The 19,642-nt window shown below is 34.6% G+C and overlaps 1 protein-coding gene across 1 annotated transcript in view; it reads left to right on the top strand.

Moving 5' to 3' along the window:
• KCNU1 (potassium calcium-activated channel subfamily U member 1) overlaps window positions 1–19,642 on the top strand; it is a 274,056-nt gene that overhangs the window by 140,037 nt on the left and 114,377 nt on the right. The window contains exons 18-19 of the mRNA XM_044659543.1: window positions 5,401–5,490; window positions 5,600–5,700. Of these exons, the coding sequence (XP_044515478.1) occupies window positions 5,401–5,490; window positions 5,600–5,700 (191 nt within the window). The remainder of the gene's footprint in view (window positions 1–5,400; window positions 5,491–5,599; window positions 5,701–19,642) is intronic.

The raw sequence follows: 19,642 nt of genomic DNA, 5'->3' as shown, positions 1-19,642 counted from the left end.
ACAGATCAATAAATGGGCATGAAATTAAAAAAAAATAGAAAAAAGAGCTAATTAAACTCCAATTAAATACCAAATTGAAAAACTTGAAAATCAAAGGTGACATTAATAATATTGAAAAGAAAATGATTGAATAATAAGTAAACCTAAATACTGATATTTGATTTAAAAATGAAAGAAGGAAATTAAATTATCAACTTCAAAAATGAAAATAATGTATTCACTACCAATAAAGAGGAAATTAAAGTAATTATTAGGAGTTATTTTGCCTAATTATATGCCAATAATTTGATTAAGTATAATGGATTGTGGAAAGTAGAACAACTAAATAGGACTCAGGAAATATCAAGCTCAAAAACAGGGAAACCTGAAGCATCATCCCCTATACCCCAAACTAACTTAAGGTTTACAATTAAGCCTAGTGGTCACTGTTTTTGTTTGTTTGTTTGTTTGTTTGTTTGTTTGTTTGTTTGTTTGTTTGTTTGTTTGTTTGATGAGTAAATAAAAGAGAAAGAATCTAACCATATTTAGCTGCAATGGGTACAGAGAAAACCATTGTCCAAATTCAAAGGACAGTGAAGTTAAAACAGTTATGTCTAAAACAATAAAGAAAATTGTCAAATAGCCATAAACACAGAAATAATTTTTTGGAAAGCAATAAAAAGATTCAAAAACCATACAAAAGAGGTTAAAATTTTAGAAAAAAAGAGTGATGCAAGAAAATAATGAAACATCTCCTAATTATAAAAAAAGACCCAAAAACACACCAAAGAAAATAATTTACATATATTTAGCATTTGACAAAGGGGAGTTAAATGACATTCTAATGTAACAAGAAATAACAAAGGAAAATTTTAAAAAATAGACTATGTAAAACATCTTATTTTTAAAAAATAATATATTTGGAAAAGAGATCAAGAAAAAGCAAAATAAGAATTATTGGACTTCCAGGATGTTATGATAAAAAAATATAGACACTAAACTCCAAGAAATTATTAAGGGAATTTCCCTGGAAGTTTTAGAACTAGAGGGCAAAATAGAAATTGAAAGAATTCACTGATCACCATCAGAAAGAAATTCCAAGATGAAAACCCATATGTAGAATATCATTGCTAAGTTTCATAGTTTCTAGGTTAAGGAGAAAATACTAAAGGCAAAAAGAAAAAAAATTTGAATATTATGGAGCTATATCAGAATAACAAGATTTAGCAGTTTCAACATTAAAAGGATGAAGGACATGGAACACAGTATTTCAAAGAGCAAAGGGTTAGGATTAATGACCAAGAAAAATATACTATGTGGAAGAGTACAAAGCAAAACAATTCTGGGACATCTCATACCTATCAGATTGGCTAAAATGACAAAAGGACAAAATGATAAATATCTGAAATGTGGAAAAATGGAGATACATACATTGTGGATGGAACTGTGAACTAATCCAACCATTTTGGAGAGCAATTTGGAATTATTCCCAGAAAATTATGTAATTGTGTATACACCCTTAGAACCAGAAATAGCATTGTTGGGTCTATTTCCCAAGGAGATGAGGGGAAAAGGAAAAGTACCTATGTTTCAAAACATTTATAGCAGCTCTCTTTGTGGTGACAAAGAATTGGAAATTGAAGGGGTGTCCATCAGTAGGAGAATCGCTGAACAAATTGAGGTATATATTTGTGATAGACTACTACTCTGCTATAAGAAATGATAAGCAGGATAATTTTTTAATTAACTTGGGTGAGATCCTGGGTTCAAATGTGGCCTCAGACACTTACAAACTGTATGACCCTAGGCAGGTGTATTAACCCAATAGTCTAGCCCTTACTGCTTTTCTGTCTTGTAATCAATATTTCATATTAATTTTAAAACAGAATGGAAGAGCTTAAAATAAACAAACAAAAACCTGGAAAAATCTACGTAAGATAATGAGTAAAATGAGTAGAACCAAGAGAACATCATCTACCACAACAGAAGTAATATTTGAAAAATACTTTGTGAATATCAATCCCCAGTGAATAAACTGATAAATAGAAACATGAAAGACATAATGTATGCACATTAAAAAAGTACAATTGATAGCATATAAATTATTTGGGGAAATAGCCAAAGAAGAGATCCTACCAAATGCTTCTTATGGCACATAAACCAGGAAGAGCAAAATCAGAGAAAGAAAGCTATAGACCAATTTCTCTAATGAATATTAATGTAGAAATTGGAGGGGGGCGATCTACTTATTTATTTGTTTGTTTATTTATTTATGTTTTGAATATTTTCCTATAGTTACATTTTAATGTTCTTTCCCTCTTCCCCAAAATCCCGATCCCCCTGTAGCTGACGCACAATTCCACTGGGTTTTACATGTATCATTGATTAAGACCTAATTCCATATTATTGATAGTTGGACTAGAGTTTTCATTTAGCCTCTACCTCCACAATAAAATCCCCATCAAACCATGTGTTCAAGCAGTTGTTTTTCTAATGCATAAGTTTTAAATAAAATACTAGCAAGAGATTACTGCAATATTTCACAATAATCATTCACTGTGACCTGGTGGGATTTATACCAGTAATGCAGGACTGGTTCAATATTAGAAAAACTATCAGTATAATTAACCATATCAATAATAAAATCAACAAAAATAATATAATTATCTTAATAGATGCAGGAAAATCTTTTGACAAAATCTATTCCTATTTTGACAAAATCCATTCCTATTAAAAACATGAGAGAAAATAGGATAAATGGTGTTTTCCTTAAATTGATAAGTAATAGCTATTTGTAACCATCAGCAAGCATCTGTTATGAGCATGAACCAGAAGCCTTCCCAATAAGATCAAAGGTGACTCAAGGATGCCCTTTATCACCACTGTTATTTAATACTGTATGCTACCTATTACAATAAGAGAGAAAAAGAAATTGAAGAATTTAGAAGATGCAATGAAGAAACAAAACTTTTTCTTCACAGATGATATGTTGGTATACTTAGAGAATCTTGGAAAAATCAACTAAACAATTAGTTGAAATAATTAACTACTTTTCCAATGTTGTAGGATATAAAATAAACACACATAGATCACCAGGATTTCTATATACTGCCAACAAAGTTCAGCAGCAAGAGATAGAAAAAGTTCTGGCTAAGAAATACGGTGATATATCAATGGAATTGATTAGGTAAATGGTACAAGACCCTTGTAATCTCGTTTTTTATGCAAAGATCCAAACTTTTGGGATAAGAACTAATTATTGGCAAAAACTTCTAGGAAAACAGGAAAGCAATTCAGCAGAAACTAGGTATAGATCAACTTCCATACCACATATTGAGATAAGATCAAAATGGAGTCATTATTTAAATATAAAGAGTGATATCATATGCAAATTAAGGGAGCATGGAATAGTTTACCTGTGTCAGATCTATGGATAACGGAAGAATTATAACAAAATAAGAAATGAAGAACATTACAAGATGTAAAATGGATTATTTGATTACATTAAAGTATAAAAGTTTTGCACAAATAAAACCAATATAGCCAATATTAGAAAAGAAACTGGGCAGAGGAGGTGTTGGGATTACAGAATTTCTCTAATAAATGCCTTATTTTTCAAATGTATAGAAAATTGAGTCAAATTATTAAGAATATGAGTCAGTGCCTAATTGAGAGTCAAAAGATATGAACAAAAAATTTTCAGAAAAAGAAATATGTTATCTATAGTCACATAAAAATGTTCTAAATGAATATTGATTAGAGAAATGTACATTAAGACAATTCTGAGATATCACTTCACCCATATAAAAAAAAATAACATGCTCGGGGTAATGTATAAAATCAGGATACTCATTACACTTTTGGAAGAATTGTGAACTGATCTAAGCATTCTGGAGAGCAAATTGGAATAAGCACAAAGTGTTATAGAACTGAGTATCCTTTGACCCAGAAATACCAGTATCAGGTATATCTCAAAGTAATCAAAGGAAAAGGAAAAGGACTTAAATGTACAAAAATATTTATGTTCTTGTGGCAAATTTGGTAATCGAGGGGATGCCCATCAACCAGAAAATGGCTGAACATATTTTGGCATATGATTGTGACGGAATACTATTGTATTATAAGAAATGATGAGTAAGATGCTTTCAGAAAAACATGTCAAGCCTTCCCTATTCTGTTGCAAAGTGAAATAATCAGAACAAGGAGACTGTTGTAGACAGAAACAGAAATATTGAGCAATGATCAACTTTGAATGACTTGGCTATTCTCAGTAATTCAATGACCCAAAAAATTTTTGAATGACATATGATGAAAAATGCTATCTGAACTTGTTTTCCTAAATATATAGTAGGAAGATAATTAAACTTTTAATAAAGATGCTTGGGCTTCAATTCTAGTTCCAACACTTTATTGCTTAGGGAAATGATGCCAGGGTAGGTCATGTGACATCTCTTAGGCTTATTTTCCTCACCTGTAAAATATACTTAATGATTATATCAGTTACTACCTCAGAGGATTTCTGATGAGGGAAACACTATTGTTATCATTGTTAATTTTATCATGAATAAGGATAATGAATAAATAGGACCCAGCAAGCAGTTAAAAGCCCAGACTTTATTTAAAACTCAGCTCAGACACTACCTCTTAAATGTTCTTGACTATATCCCCTTCCCCAAATTTAAGAGCTTTCCTCCCAAAATTATTTTGTAGTTATTTTGTATGTTTTGCATATGTGTGTTACCTCCTTCTTCCTCCTCTCCCCAAGAATGTAGGCTTTTTGTGGGAAGGATTATATCAGTTTTGCATCTTTGACTTCTCAGTGTGTGACCCAGTGCCTAGCACATTCCAAGTGCTTTATAAATTCTGATTGATTGACTGGTTGACCATCTGCAGAAGGAGGCCTGAACTTACTGGTGACTGGATTTCACTGCCTGAGTGTATGTACATATGTATGGAGCTGGAGGGAGGGGATGAAGTACACAGTGAATATAATTCTTGGCTTGATTGTGGCAGAAATCAAATTCAAATTATCTTTGTGTTTGGCATTAAAGTGAAAGAAATCAATATTAACTTTTAAAATATGTGAATCCATCCACAAGGAAGGGGAAAAGGGAATAAACACCTGTGATGTGGCAGGCACTGTGCAAAGTGTTTTACAGATTTTTCTTTTGATCCTCACAACTTTGAGAGGTAGGTGCTATTCTCCACTTTATAGTGGAAGAAATTGAGATTATGTCACTTGGCCAGGGTCACCCCCTAGAGGAAGTATCAGAGAAAGGATTTGAACTCTGGTCTTCTTGAATCCAGGGCCAGTTCCCTATCCATTGCATCTCTTAGCTGCCTCAGTGGCAATACAAACCTATGACTACAGCCTAGAAGTCAGAGGGAACAATCACCACACTTTTCATTTTGCCTTTGCAGAAGCTTAATGCTAAATCCACCGGAAATGATTAAAGTAAATAGGAACACCATTGGATATTTTATTGCTAAATCTCTACATGAAGTCAAAAGGTAATCTTTTCCTTTGCGTAGGAGGGGAGGCATTAAGAAAATGCAACTTATTGGGAAGTGTCTTGACTTAGTCTTGTCTCCTCCTGAGTGATTTGCTTTCATTATCCAGAGCCTTTTTGTACTGTGTGAACTGCCATAGCGATGTAAGTTCCCCAGAGATCATTGGACACTGTGCCTGCAGATCCAAGAAGGAACAGAAAAGTCACTCAAGTAAGTGCCTGTTTCTTTAAGTTTGTACCTGGACTCCCTTTCATGAAATCCAGGAGAAGGAGATGTTTGAGAGAAAATGAACTTTGGAAACTGAATTAAGTATCAGGGCTTTAAGCTCAGGCTCATTAAGGGAAAGGTGGAGAGATGGCTATATATGGAGCATGTGGAGATATCATAATTAAAGCAAGATTAATTTCTACATGCAATGCTGACTACCAAATAAAACAAACTGATCTCCCAGCGGAAGATTATCCCTCAGAATTTTCAACAATTGGGGCAGCTGGGTGGCTCAGTGGATTGAGAACCAGACCTAGAGACGGGAAGTCCTGGGTTCCAATATGGCTTTAGACACTTCTTGCCATGTGACTCTAGCTAAGTCACTTCACCCCCATTGTCTAATCCTTACCACTCTTCTGCCTTGGAACCTGTACACAGTATTGATTCTAAGATAGAAGGGAAGGGTTTTGTTTTTTTAAGGAAAAAGAATTTTGAGCAATTAAATAATTTCTAAAGTGTTTCCAGATTTACCATCCATTATAGTAATAATATACAGTATTTTGAGGTTTACAAATCTATTTTTAAACTTTTTCGTACACAAGATAACTAGTATAAAAACTGTTACAATAATTCTGTAATCTCAATTCAGGAATTTCCTCCAGTAATTTTGATAATAACCTATCTCATCCTGTCTGCCTATGTGATATTCTTGGCCAAGACCGCCCATACCTTCATTACAAGAGGGTCCATTCAAAGTATTGGAGGTCCAGTTGATTTTCCTAGACCTCAAGTGGGTACCAATGCAACCCTGTGACAGGTGATTTGTCACCTCTCATTCTCCATCTTGTTTTGCTATCAGACAGTTCCTTGATGATAGCTGTTATTTTTATTCTTCAGATTTGCTCATTGTTATATATTGCACCAACTGTCCTCACTTTGACTTTTAGAGTCCTTCATAACCTGGACCTTTTTCACACTTCCAATTTTCTCCCTTTAACACTCTCTCTGATTTAATGACTGTCCCACTTTCTGTTTCCACATAAGATATTTTACCTCCTAACACCATTTTATCTCCTGGCTTCTAGGCTCAACTCAAATCCTACCTTTGCAAGCAGCCTCTCCTGATTACCCTTAATGGCAATGTTTTCCCTCTGAGATTATCTTCAGTTTATCCTGTCTATATGTTATATATATAATGTATATATATATATATATATATATATATACGCACACATACCATATATATAATATATAGACAGGATATAAACTGTCTTTGTATTTTGTATATGTGTGTATATATTGTTTATATATATGTATATATAAATATATATATATATAATTTATTTATTTGTTTAATTTTTTTTAAACCTTTACCTTTCATCTTGCAGTTAATACTGTATATTGACTCCAAGGCAGAAGAGTTCTAAGGATAGGCAATGGGGGTTATGTGACTTGCCCAGGGTCACACAGCTAGGAAGTGTCTAAAGCCAGATTTGAACCTAGGACCTCCCGTCTCTAGGCCTAACTCTCAACCCACTGAACTACCCAGCTGCCCCTATCTATCTATCTATCTATCTATCTATCTATCTATCTATCTATCTATATATATATATATATATATTTAGATACAGCTGCTTGCAAGTTGTCTCCTCTATTAGACTGTAAACTCCTTAAAAATGATAATATTTTTGGGTACCTCCAGTTCATCACAAAGCTCACTGCAAGTAGGCATTTAATAAAACTATGATTAGCTAATTTAGCTCAAATTCCTAGGAACAATTCTATTTTTGACTCTTATTAAAGGGACCAAAAATATAAAAAAATACTGTTCAATTTATATACATGAATCAGGCATGAAACAATCATTTTATCCCCACAGAGAAAGGGCAAGTGCTAAACAATAAAGAATCATAGTGTGATTATATTTATTTGAAAGGATAATATTCAAGTTTAATTAAGGCCGTTGCTACAGTTTACCGCAGCTACGTGGTGCAATGGTTAGAGTAGAATGCTGGGCCCTGAGTCACAAAACTCATCTTTCTGAATTCAAATATGATCCCTATGGGTTGTGACCTTGGGCAAATCACTTATCAGTATGTGCCTCAATTTCCTCATCTGTAAAATGAGATGTAGAGAAAGAAATGGCAAATCTTTACTAAGAAAATTCCAAATAGGATCATGATGAGCTGGACACAACTGGAAATGCCTGAACAATAACCACAGCACTAGTTACTCATGAACTGTTTAATATTTCACCTCCCCAAAATACAGCCTGATCAACATCAACTAGGCTATTCCTTTCCCTTCATTACTCTGTGTCTTTGTCTCCCTTTCTCTTTGCTGTCTGTAACTACTATTTCTGACTCAACTACCCCAATTCCAGTACCAAAACCTACCACTTGGGCTCCCCTGACCCACTTTATAAGGGCTAGCTGCCTTTGGAAATCTCCTAAGATCCTGTAAAAAACAGATAGGCATGGTGACCCCATCCCACACACAATCTTGTCTAAGATGACATAAGTTTGTGGCTTGTAGTATTGCAAATGGGAGGGAGCTCTTCTCAATAGCTGTCCAGAGTTCAGAGAATCATTTTTACACTTGGAGGCCAAAAGAATGAAGGAGCAGAGACATCCACCTTAAAAAAATCCACAGGGTTCCAGCTCAGTAAGCCAATTTAAAGAATCATTTTAATTAATAGGAAGTAGAATATATCAGTGACAACTCTGAAATGTGCATTTGTGTTTGTGCATGTGTGTGTGCGTGTGTGTGTGTGTGTGTACTGGAGTCGGGAGGGTCCCTCGTAAGATATCTGTGAGGGGATATTAAATATTTCCACCTCTTATAATCCTCATTTACTGACCTGAGCATGTTTCCAGGATACACAGCAATGCTACTGATCATATCACCAATCTGGAACAGTCCCTAGAATTTTAAGGAGTATATCATTGTCCTTTTCTAATACTTTATATTAAAGTTTTGCATTTTGTGGCACAGAAGTTAATATTCAAACTTAAAGGCAGAAATAACTCTTACCCCAAAATACAGTCAGGTGGGTTTCACAAACAAATGACATTTTATTATTTTACTGAAATGATTGCAGGGTTAGATGACAATAACAATAGACTGTCCCAACTGAAGCCAACAGAGAATTTAAAAAAAAAGGAGAAAGAGAAAGACAGAGAGAAAGAGACAGAGAGAGAGATAGACAGAGACAGAAAGAGACAGACAGAGACAGAAAGAGAGAGAGAGAAAGGGAGGGAGGGAAGGAGGAAAGAAAGAAAGCAGACAGACCTGGCAATGTGTGCAGCTCAAAAAAGAGATTAAGCTCTTGAGATTGAATAGAATTAGCTTTTCAAAAATGGTTTAGTTCTTTGACATCTAGAATTCTAGGTAGCTTTGCTCCACTAGGCTGAGGCCACAGGGGCAAGTCACATTTACCAATCCCTGTCCCTTCCCTAGCTATTTTGTTTCACACTGGGTTCAATGCTCTAGGGTTACCTCTCTCCTCAGTGGGAGAACTAGGCTGCCAGTGCTTTAATTCTAGCCAATACCTGAAATTGCTAAGGAACAATTCTAAGTTTTGCCTGAGAAGACTTCCTCAGAAGTTAGGTGGGGAGGGTGGAGAGAAAGTACAAAAGTTTCCCAGAACAGGAACATAGCTCAGGTATGGATCAAGCAATTTAATTCCTACATGGAAAGTGCAATTCTAAGAAAAAGCGTCATAGAATGAGTACAATTAATTGAGAAGCTAGAATTCAAACACAGTGGGACGGTTGCAACAGGGATACTCACTGACTTTTAAACATTTCACCTTTGCTGATTATACTCCAATCAACACCAAGTGGGCCTTTCTTTCCCTGCGTTCTCTCTCTTTATGACAGACTCATCCTCAGATAATCTGCCTCACTTCTGCCACCACTACTCAGATGTTTGATATCCCACTGCTTAAGTGACCCCTTACTAAAGGAAGGTGACATCTGCTTTTTGAGATCTCCAAAAACCCCTACCAAGAGAAAGGCAATACAAAAAGAAGTGAACCTATCCCAGACACAGGCTTGTCTAGAAGGTTATGAAGTCAGGTCTTCCAACCTGTGAGGTGAAAGGATCCCTGGACCCCCACCCTCTGGAGCTCAGAAAGTGTCACTTTGAGGCCAGCAGGAAGAAGATGCCTAAGGAGGAAATATTCTGTTTTGAATTTTATCCATAGAGTTCTTACTCAGCAGCCAATTAGTAGTCATCATGGATGACAAGAAGCAGTCAGAAGATATCTACACCTGCTCTCAAGGGGCTATCTGTCTTGTATTACACATCCCTGAGGGGACACTATGTTAGCTTAATGAAGGACTTGGGCAATGAGGACCCAGGCCTTGGAACAAGCTTCTTATAATCCACTAGAAAGAGTAAATCTAAGTATGCTTGTGTGAAAAAGAGGAGCCTTTATTTTCCTGGGAAGCTTGGTGTCACATCAAAAGGGTTGTACAAAATTCCCAAGCAAATCCAGCCTACTCTCATCATCCTATTCAAATCTGGCCCCAGATATGCCTATTGATGGGCAATCTCTCTGGATAATCCATCCAAAATGCACATTGTGATCTGAGCAATAGGCATTCTTCATTAACTTGTTTTTCCTCTGTGGCTGGATAGGCCAGACTTCTTTGGATGATAGGCTTTTACTTCCACAAGGCTCTATAGTATTTTGGAACTTGAGGCAATCATCATGTTACCCACAAACAAGAGAATCTAGAAGATATCAACATCCACAGAGATCTTTGATATTGACTCTGCATGGAATCTCCAACCATCATAGCAGCAGCAGATATCTTTGGCTAATCTACATCTCCTTGACTTTTGCCTCCCTGATATCTATCATCATTGCACAGTTTATTTCTGTTTTTATATCTTCCAAGGAATCTCACTTAATATTAATGGATGAATGAGAGAAATATTGTGCAGGAACTTGCAGAGTGGTATTTTGTTCTAATTAGTAAAGTAACTTTTCATAATGAATAATAAAGATAGTAGAATCTTCTATTTGCTATATCATTCAGTTAATTATAAATGACAAAGATGTGGTTCATTGTTAAATAAAAGCATAGTTGTTCCCTACTAATACTCTCATTCAGATGCTCTCAATCTATGAACAAATGATTCTATGCATAAATGCTAAGGCATTTGTATAAATGCAAGAGTAGGAATACAGTCATTAGTTATAGATATTTTTTCAGTCAGCTTTTTTGCTATCGATAAGGTCCAAGATTCTTTCTCTTCTTCAGATACTTTACATATCATCTAAATACCCTCATATGTGTTGCCTCTGGCATGTATTTCCTCTATATACACTGTATATACAATTCAGCTGCTCTTCCAACTTTTGTTCTATGGGGTGGTCTATTTGTCCTTAAGAGGAAAGAAAATTGTTGCAATGATTTTTTGTAAATCTTTCTAAGTTTTCTTTTTTGTAATACTGCCATTTTCATCTTTGAATGCTATTGGTTTGACTTCACTAAATTGATAATCTTACTAACTTTCTTTAAACTGGTTGTGCACCAACTGCTTCTCTCTGTCTTATGAGACCTTGCCACTCATTGTCCTCCATCATCCTCCTGAGTTCATATCCTAACCCAAAATTTCATTTGGCAACCCCCTCTCCCTCAGATCAGTAAATCATCCAGGTCTTTCATGTCTTAGGAACTTTCTGAGCACTTTTGGTCTCTTTGTTTTGGCAAATAATTTACACTGGTTAAAATTCTAGACAAAATGATTATAATTTGTGTTGATATGATTCCTTTTGCCTATTTCCTATTTTGATTTTCTGTCCTCTATACAATGCTAGAGAGTTCTTCTAGTGCAAAGGAATTGGTCATTCCTCTTTTAAACTATTACTTAAATAGTTGAGAGTTGATATTTCAATTTTACATCCTATTTTTTTCTCTTTGTTATTCTTTTCTTTTAAAAACTAATTCTGATCCTAATTCTGATTAGTCAATGGTCTGATTACACAACAATGTCCTGAGATCTACTATATCACCATCCCTGTTTTGGACTATAAACACTAGAGAAGTATAAGCTATAGTTAGTCTCTGTATTCAAATGAATTAGCAAAGCAAGCCCTTGTGGGAAAAAGTAGTTATGACTTAAGTGCTAAATTGTTCATGGAAAGACACATTAATAAAAGCAATAAAATAAGCAAATGAAAAACTGTTATCAATTAAGTGCTAAACTATATGTGGAGAGAAAACAAAAGTTGGAGGCAACTAGGTGGCACAGTTTATAACGGTCTGGTCTTGGAGTCAAGGAGACTTAAGTTCTAATTAAGCCTCAGACATTAATTGTGTGTCCCCGGGAAAATAAATTAACCTCTGTGTGCCTCTGTTTCCTCAAGAGTTAAATGTGTATAATATCACCTGTCTCACAGTGTTAATATGAGAATCAAATGAGAGAATATTTGAATGGCACTTAGCACAGTGTCTGGCACATATAGTAGGTGCTATACCATTGCCTTTTCTCTTCTCTTCTCCCAATTCTACCAAGAACTGAGGAAATGGCACAAGGAAGAGAAAGAGAGTTAGGAATGAATATGGTAAATAAAAAAAAACATAATGAGAGGCCTAAATGAGGCAACTAGGTGACACAGTGTCCTCTTCCATATTCATTATTTCATATTTCATAGTTATTAATTCTATGGCCCAAAAAAGTGACTTAATCTCTCAGTCTTGTATACAAAATGGGATTTTCATTTATTCTAAAAGAGTCATTGTGAGAAAATTAAATGTATTATTTGTAAAGTGCTTTATAAATCTTAAAAGTATATGTGTGTATATTTACTACTGGAGCAAAATATACATGATGAGGAGTATCACAAAGTATGGGGGCCATGCCACATAGTCCAAGAAAACAAGACTGAGAAGTTTATACCGTTGACTAAAGAGAAAACACAGCATTTCCTGATTGGAATAACCTGATGAGTTAGCATTGTTGTGAAAAAACAAAAGCAATGGCCATGGAGATGATCTTTTTTGGAGTCCTGCCTATGAGAAATGATGACTGAATGGGTGGCTTGGGGTAGGCATTTCTTCTCTGTCTTTCAGTTCTCTCATCTGTATAGTGGGGCTAATACTTCCTATCATATAGCAATTGTGAGAAAAGTTCTTTTTTTAAACCTTAAGTGCTATAGAAATGTGAATTATTATTATGAAAGCTGTGTTTTAGTATGATTGATCTAGCCTTGAAAATGAAATTCTTAGTACTTAATGGCTCTTCAATTTCACTGATTTTCTAAGTCTCAAAGGGATACCACTTCCCTCCTTTGGTTCTTCATACTGCTTAGCCAAAAATAAACTGCCTTCTCAGCATAAATTTTACTCTAAGAAGAACTAACAATCACTTTGGACTTACATTCATCTTTAGCATATTCTCATTAATCGACATTTGGCTTTCCTGGAGTGGCTACAGTCTCCAATTTCTCATAAAGTGGCAGAGTTTTGTCTCCTTACTGGATGGGGACTTAACATATAGAATAGAAGATGTCAGTACTCAAAATACAGAATATTAGAGCTAGAAGGAACTTGACCCATAGAAGATTAGAGTTTGAGCTACTGTTTTGAACATAGACTATGAGAAGGGGAAAAGGCCTTAAAACAAACAATATAGGAGATATCTTTATGTGGTTTTGAGCTATTAAAGTTCAACAGTTTATTATTAAATTGAATTTATATGTATTAAATGTCTAATACCTTACACACTAAGACTTTTGGCATACTCTATATGATAGCTGGAACAATAAACATCCCATAGAATCTCATAATTAGACAAGATATGTGAGTGCAAAAGAGACCATTGCTATCTAAACAAAAATCCATTTTACAACATCCTTGGAAAGTGGTCATTCATCATCCACTTAAAGAGATCTGTTCTTGTTCAGTCATTTTTAAGTCACTGCCACCTGCAAATGCCTCAATAGTCATTTGACATATGGTAACCATAACAACTTATATGATCCTAGACTGAATTAATAGAGACCTAATGTAATGAGGGAGGTGATCAAATTGATCTATTTGACCCTAGAGGTGTAACAGGAAAAAATACTTGAAAAGAGTACATATTGACTAAATGTCAAAAAATCTTTCTAACTAAAGTCATCTGAAAGTAGAATGGGCTGCCTCAGGTAGTAATGGGTTACCAGAGATCTCTTGTGACATCAAGGTAGCACAGCAGATAGAGTACCAGGCCTAGAATCAGAAAAACTCATCTTCCTGAGTTGAAATCTATCCTCAGGCATTTACTAGCAAGTCACTTAATTCTGTTTGCCTCAGTTTCCTCATCTATAAAATAATCTGTAATAGGATTGCAAACCACTCCAGTATATTTTCCATGAAAACCTCAAATGAGGTCACAAAATAAAAAATAAATATTTAATTCATTACATTATATATGATTATAAATACATGACATATATAATTTACATATATTTATGTATGTGTGTGTATATATATATATATATATATACATATATATGTGCATATATATAAAACTCTTACCTTCTATCTTAGAATACACACTAAGTATGAGTTCCAAGGCAGAAAAGCAGTAAGGGCTAGAAATTTGGGTTTAAGTAACTTACCCAGGTACACATAGCCAGGAAGTGTCTGGGGCCATATTTGAACCCAGATCTCATGCCTCCAGACCTGGCTAGCTGCTTCTTCCCACAATTATAATTTAATTTGCTTTGAGTCACAGTCAGGAATTTTTACTGGCTACATGCAACCTGTTAGTTGTATGGTTGACAGAACTGCTCTCTACCTTGATGGAAGTTTCTTTTCCTTCAAGAAGGAATAGAAACATTGTGTTTGATAGAATTCACTTGTGAACCCATCTGGCCTTGGGGAATCTTTTCTTAGGAAGTTCCTTGATGGCTTGTTCAATTTCTTTTTCTGAGATAGGATTATTTAAGTATTCTATTTCCTCTTTTGTTAGTCTAGGCAGTTTACATTTTTGTAAATATTCATCCATTTTATCTAGATTGTCATTTATTTCCATATAATTAGGCAAAATAGTTCTTAATAATTACTTTAATTTCCTCTATATTAGAGGAGGTGAAATCACCATTTTCATCTTTGATATTGTTAATTTAATTCTCTTCTTTCTTTTTTTTTATTAGATTAACCAGTACTTTAGCCTTATTTGTTAGTTCAATAGTTATTTTACTTTCAATTTTATTAATTTCTTCTTTAATTTTTAGGATTTCTAATTTAGTTTTTTATGTGGGCATTTTTAATTTTTTTCTAATTCTTTAAGTTGCAAGCCCAATTCATTGATCTCCTCCCTCTCTATTTTGTTGATATAGGGACTCAGAGATATAAATTTCCCCCTGAGTGCTGCTTTTGCTATATCCCATAGATTTTGATATGTTGTTTTCTCATTGTCATTCTTTTAAATGAAGTCTGTAATTTTTTCTATGATTTCTTCTTTGACCCACGAGTTTTGAAGAATTTGATGATTTAGTTTCCAATTAATTTTAAATTTGCTTTTCTATGGACCCTTATTAATTATCATTTTTACCACATTATGATCTGAAAAAGTTTATTATTTATGCTTTTATGCATTTGTTTGTAATATTTCTATGTTCTAGTACAGGGTTGATCTTTGTATATATATACCATGTATTGCTGAGAAGAAGGAATATTCCTTTTTATCTCTGTTTAATTTTCTCCAGATAGCTTTTAAATCTAATTTTTCTAACATTTCATTTACTTCCCTTTCTTCTTGTTTATTTTTTGGTTTGATTTATCTAGTTCTGAAAGGGGAAGATTGACATCCTCCACTTCTATGAGCTTAGTATCTATTTCCTCCTTAAGCTTCTTTAATTTATCATTTATAAATCTGGATGCTATACCATTTGTTGCATAAATGTTTAGTAATAATATTACTTCATTGTTTAGAGTACCATTTAGTAAAATGTAATTTCCTTTCTTATCTTTTTTAATCAGATACATTTCTACTTTAACTTTCTTTGGTATTGTGATTGCTATTCCTGCTTTTTTTTTTTTACTTTAGATGCATAATAAATTCTGCTCCAGCCTTTTACCTTTAATCTATGTGTGTCACCTTGCCTCAATGTGTTTCTTGTAAACAACATATAGTAGAATTCTAGTTTTTAATCTACTCTGCTATCCACTTCTGTTTTATGAGGGAGTTTATCCCAGTCACATTAAGTCTTATGATTACTAACTGTGTATTGTCCTCCATCATATTATCCACTTTAGATCCTGCTCTGTTCCTTTTCTCTCTGTTTCTCCTCACCAGTATTTGCTTTTTATAATACTCCCCCTACTTCCTCCTCCCTCTAATTTTCCCTTGTCTAATTCTCCTTCTACTTCTCTGCAGGGTAAGATATAATACTATACCCCACTGAGTATATACTTTTTCCCCTCTCTGAGCCAGTTACAATGAGAGTAAAGTTTAAGGATTGCCTGTCACCACCCTTATCCTCCTCTCTATATAATGATTTTCACACTTCTTTATATTATATAATTTACCCCATTCTATCTCTTCCTTCCCTTTTTTCTCAGTGCAACCCTCTATTTCAGCCCTTGATTTTTAAATATATTGTTCATATGCATACATAGATCATACATACATATCATTCCATATCATCACTTTACATACACATCATATATATCATATCATCATAATCAATTTACTTCTCTACCTTCTTTCTAAGTAAATCCCTTCAATCTTCTCTACTACTAAGAGTAATTTTCAAGAACTATAGAAATCCTTTTTCAATGAAGATATATAAACATTTTGACCATAATGAGTCCCTTAAGTTTTCTCTTTTTTATTTACCTTTTTGGGCTTCTCTTGTGTCTCATGTTTGGACTTCAAATGTTTTGTTTAGGTCTGGCTTATTTCTCAGGAATTCTTGGAAACTGTCTATCTTATTGAATGTCCAGTTTTCCCCTGAAATAATATAATTAGGGGCATAAACCCCTGGTATGGTATATACTCTGGAATATAAACCCAAATATTTTGCTTTCCTGAATATCATCCCATGCCTTTCTATCTTTTACATATCCTTTAGTGTAGAAGCTGTTAGGTCCTGTGTGGTCCTGATTGTAATTCCATGGTATTTGAATCGTTTCTCTCTGGCTACTTAAAGTATTTTCTCTTTGGCTTGGTGGCCCTTGAATTTAGCTATTATTTTCCTGGAAATTGTCATTTGAGGATTTCTTTCTAAAGGTAATCTGTGAATTCCTTCAATTTCAATTTGTTCAAGGATCTCTGGGCAGTTGTCTTTGGTAATTTCTTGTAATGTGATATCCAAGGTTTTTTTCTTCAACATGATTTTCAATAAGTCCAATAATTCTCAGATTGACTCTCCCAGATCTATTTTCTAGCTTAGTAGTTTATTCAATAAGATATTTTATATTTTCCTCTGTTTTATTCATTCCTGAGATTCTGCCTTATTATTTCTTGATTTGTCATTAAATCATTAGTTTATAGATTGTCGATTCTGAATTTTAAGACCTGGTTTTCCTCTGTTAGTTTTTGGTTCTCCTTTTTCAATTGGCTCATTTCTTCTTGCATCACTTTCATTTCTCCTTACATCACTTTCCTTTCTTCTTGCATAACTTTTGTTTCTCTTCCCCACTTTTCCTCAACCTCCCTTAATTAGTTTTTAATGTCTTTTTTTGAGTTCTTCCAGAATGTGTATCTAGTCCATATTTTCTTTTGGGCATTGTGTGTGTTTGCTTTCATTATCCCCTTCTCTATACTGTCTGTACCTTGTTCTTTGTCTCCATAAAAATTCTTTAGAGTTAGGTGCTTTTTAATTGTTTGCTCACTTTTCCTATCAAATTATAGGTAGACTCTGTTTTCTGGGAAGTTGGGATACCTTCTTAAACTTCAATCCTTCCTTTATGTTTTTCTCAGTTTATTTTCTGGATTTTTGTCAGTTTCCATTCTTGGAGACTGATGTGATGGTCTGAGGGCTGAGAGATCTGAGAATCCAGTCCCACTGTTGATTCAATTGACTCTTGAGATGTTGATGGCTTAAGGACTTGCCTCAGGCTTGTGCATAAGATTTTGATCTCACTCTCAATTTGATCAGGTCAGGTGCTATTCAAATTTTAGCTCCAGGCTTAGGCTCAATTTTTTGGCCTCACAGTGTACTTGATCCAGTCAGGCATACCCTTGATTGCCCTGTCCTGTATCTCAACCCTTAGTTTTGGATAAAAAGATCTGGCCCCACCACCCCCCTCCAACCCCATGAACTGTGCCCATACCCCAAAGTGTGAGCTATGATCTTATCCCAAGCCCAGACTGGGATTCTTGACTTCTTGCTGGGCCCACACAGATAAGTTCACTTCAGTCCAGAGTGCCCTGGGCTAGGGCTCTGGACTTCTCCACAGGTTTGAAATTTTAAGGGGTAGGGGTTGGCTTGTACCACCATTTGCCCAGGCAGGATTCTCAGGATATAAATGTTGGCTTGAGCTTAAGTTCTAATATGGGAGATGGGGGGCTTGCTCTTCCCTCCTTGCTACAACTTCTTACTGGGTCTGCTTTCCTCTTACCCCATTTGCCCCAGATGCTCTCTGCCTATATTTTGGCTTTTTCCTTTCTTGATAGTTGTTTCACTCTGTCTCCTTGTTGGTTCTTTCACTCCTGTATTCATTTTGTGTTGATATTTTAATCTTGGTTGGAGAGGCTTCTTGTGGAAGCAAGGAGCTGTTCTGGTTTACTCCACCATTTTGGCTCTACCTCTCTCAGAAACATTGTTGAAAGAGAACTGTAACTGAGACCCTAGTTGGAACCCCTAATTCTAATGTTGCTATTTACTAACTTGGTGACTTTGGGCAAGTAATTTTAACTTCCTGACCTTAGTTTCTCATCTTTTATTGAGAGCATTCAAGCCCTTTTCTGCTCTAAATCCTATGACTATTGAATTCATAAAATCAAGGACTTCTTTTCATCTTAGAACATTAGATTTTAGACTTGAAAAGAAATCAGACTATATAATGTTTGAGATGGCAGCAAGTTAAAATATTTAATTTCAGAACTGAAAATGGAAGATACCTTAGAACATGGAACATCACAACTGAAAGTGACCTTGTAACAAAGAAAGGGGAATGCCAGGGCTAGAAGATACTTTAAAGATCATATAATTAACCCTTTTGTTCAACAGAAAAAAGAAGTCCAGAGAAAAGATAGAACCTGTTCAAGATAACACAGCATATCAAAGGCACAGAGAGAATCAGAATTCCATCTGTTGGCCCTCAATTCAACACTTTCCATTATACTACAATGACTTTTCTGACAAAAGTTGAAAACCTAGGCTTGTCTCTTCTTAAATGACACTGAGGAAAAAATATCACTTGATCATAATTCAGAAAGAGCCCTCCTGTTCACTCATGAAGTGCTACTTGTTCTTCTTTCAGTACCTAAAATTTATATTCCTGAAAAAGTTGTTTGTAAACCATATTTTTAAAATTAAATTTCTATAATGAATGCATTAAGGGAGTCTTATTTAAAGCAAATTGACTCTTATCCTGTGTAGGAACCAGACTACTTTCCTAATAAGTATTATCACACCTAATTGGTTAGTTTTGCAATGTTACTATTGATGTTATTTTTATATACTTCAGTTTTTAGCCTTCTTTAAAATCCTGCCTTACAAGTGGTGGAATTGAGCTGATCATTGATGGTTGTGTCACAATACAAGTGTTTTTTTCCAACTAAAACATTTCACATATAAGCCCTTTTATTTCTTTCTTCCTCCCTGCATCCCTCCCTCCCTCTTCCTTTCTCTCTCTTTGTTTCTTTGTTTCTTACTTTGTTTCTTTGTTTCTTTCTTTGTTTCTTTCTTTGCTTCTTTCTTTCTTTCTTTCTTTCTTTCTTTCTTTCTTTCTTTCTTTCTTTCTTTCTTTCTTTCTTTCTTACTTCCTTT

Source organism: Gracilinanus agilis, chromosome 2 (assembly GCF_016433145.1).
Source record: "Gracilinanus agilis isolate LMUSP501 chromosome 2, AgileGrace, whole genome shotgun sequence".
Classification (NCBI taxonomy): domain Eukaryota; kingdom Metazoa; phylum Chordata; class Mammalia; order Didelphimorphia; family Didelphidae; genus Gracilinanus; species Gracilinanus agilis.
The sequence above is the reverse complement of the archived record's forward strand: the minus strand, read 5'-3'. Positions and strand labels throughout refer to the sequence as shown.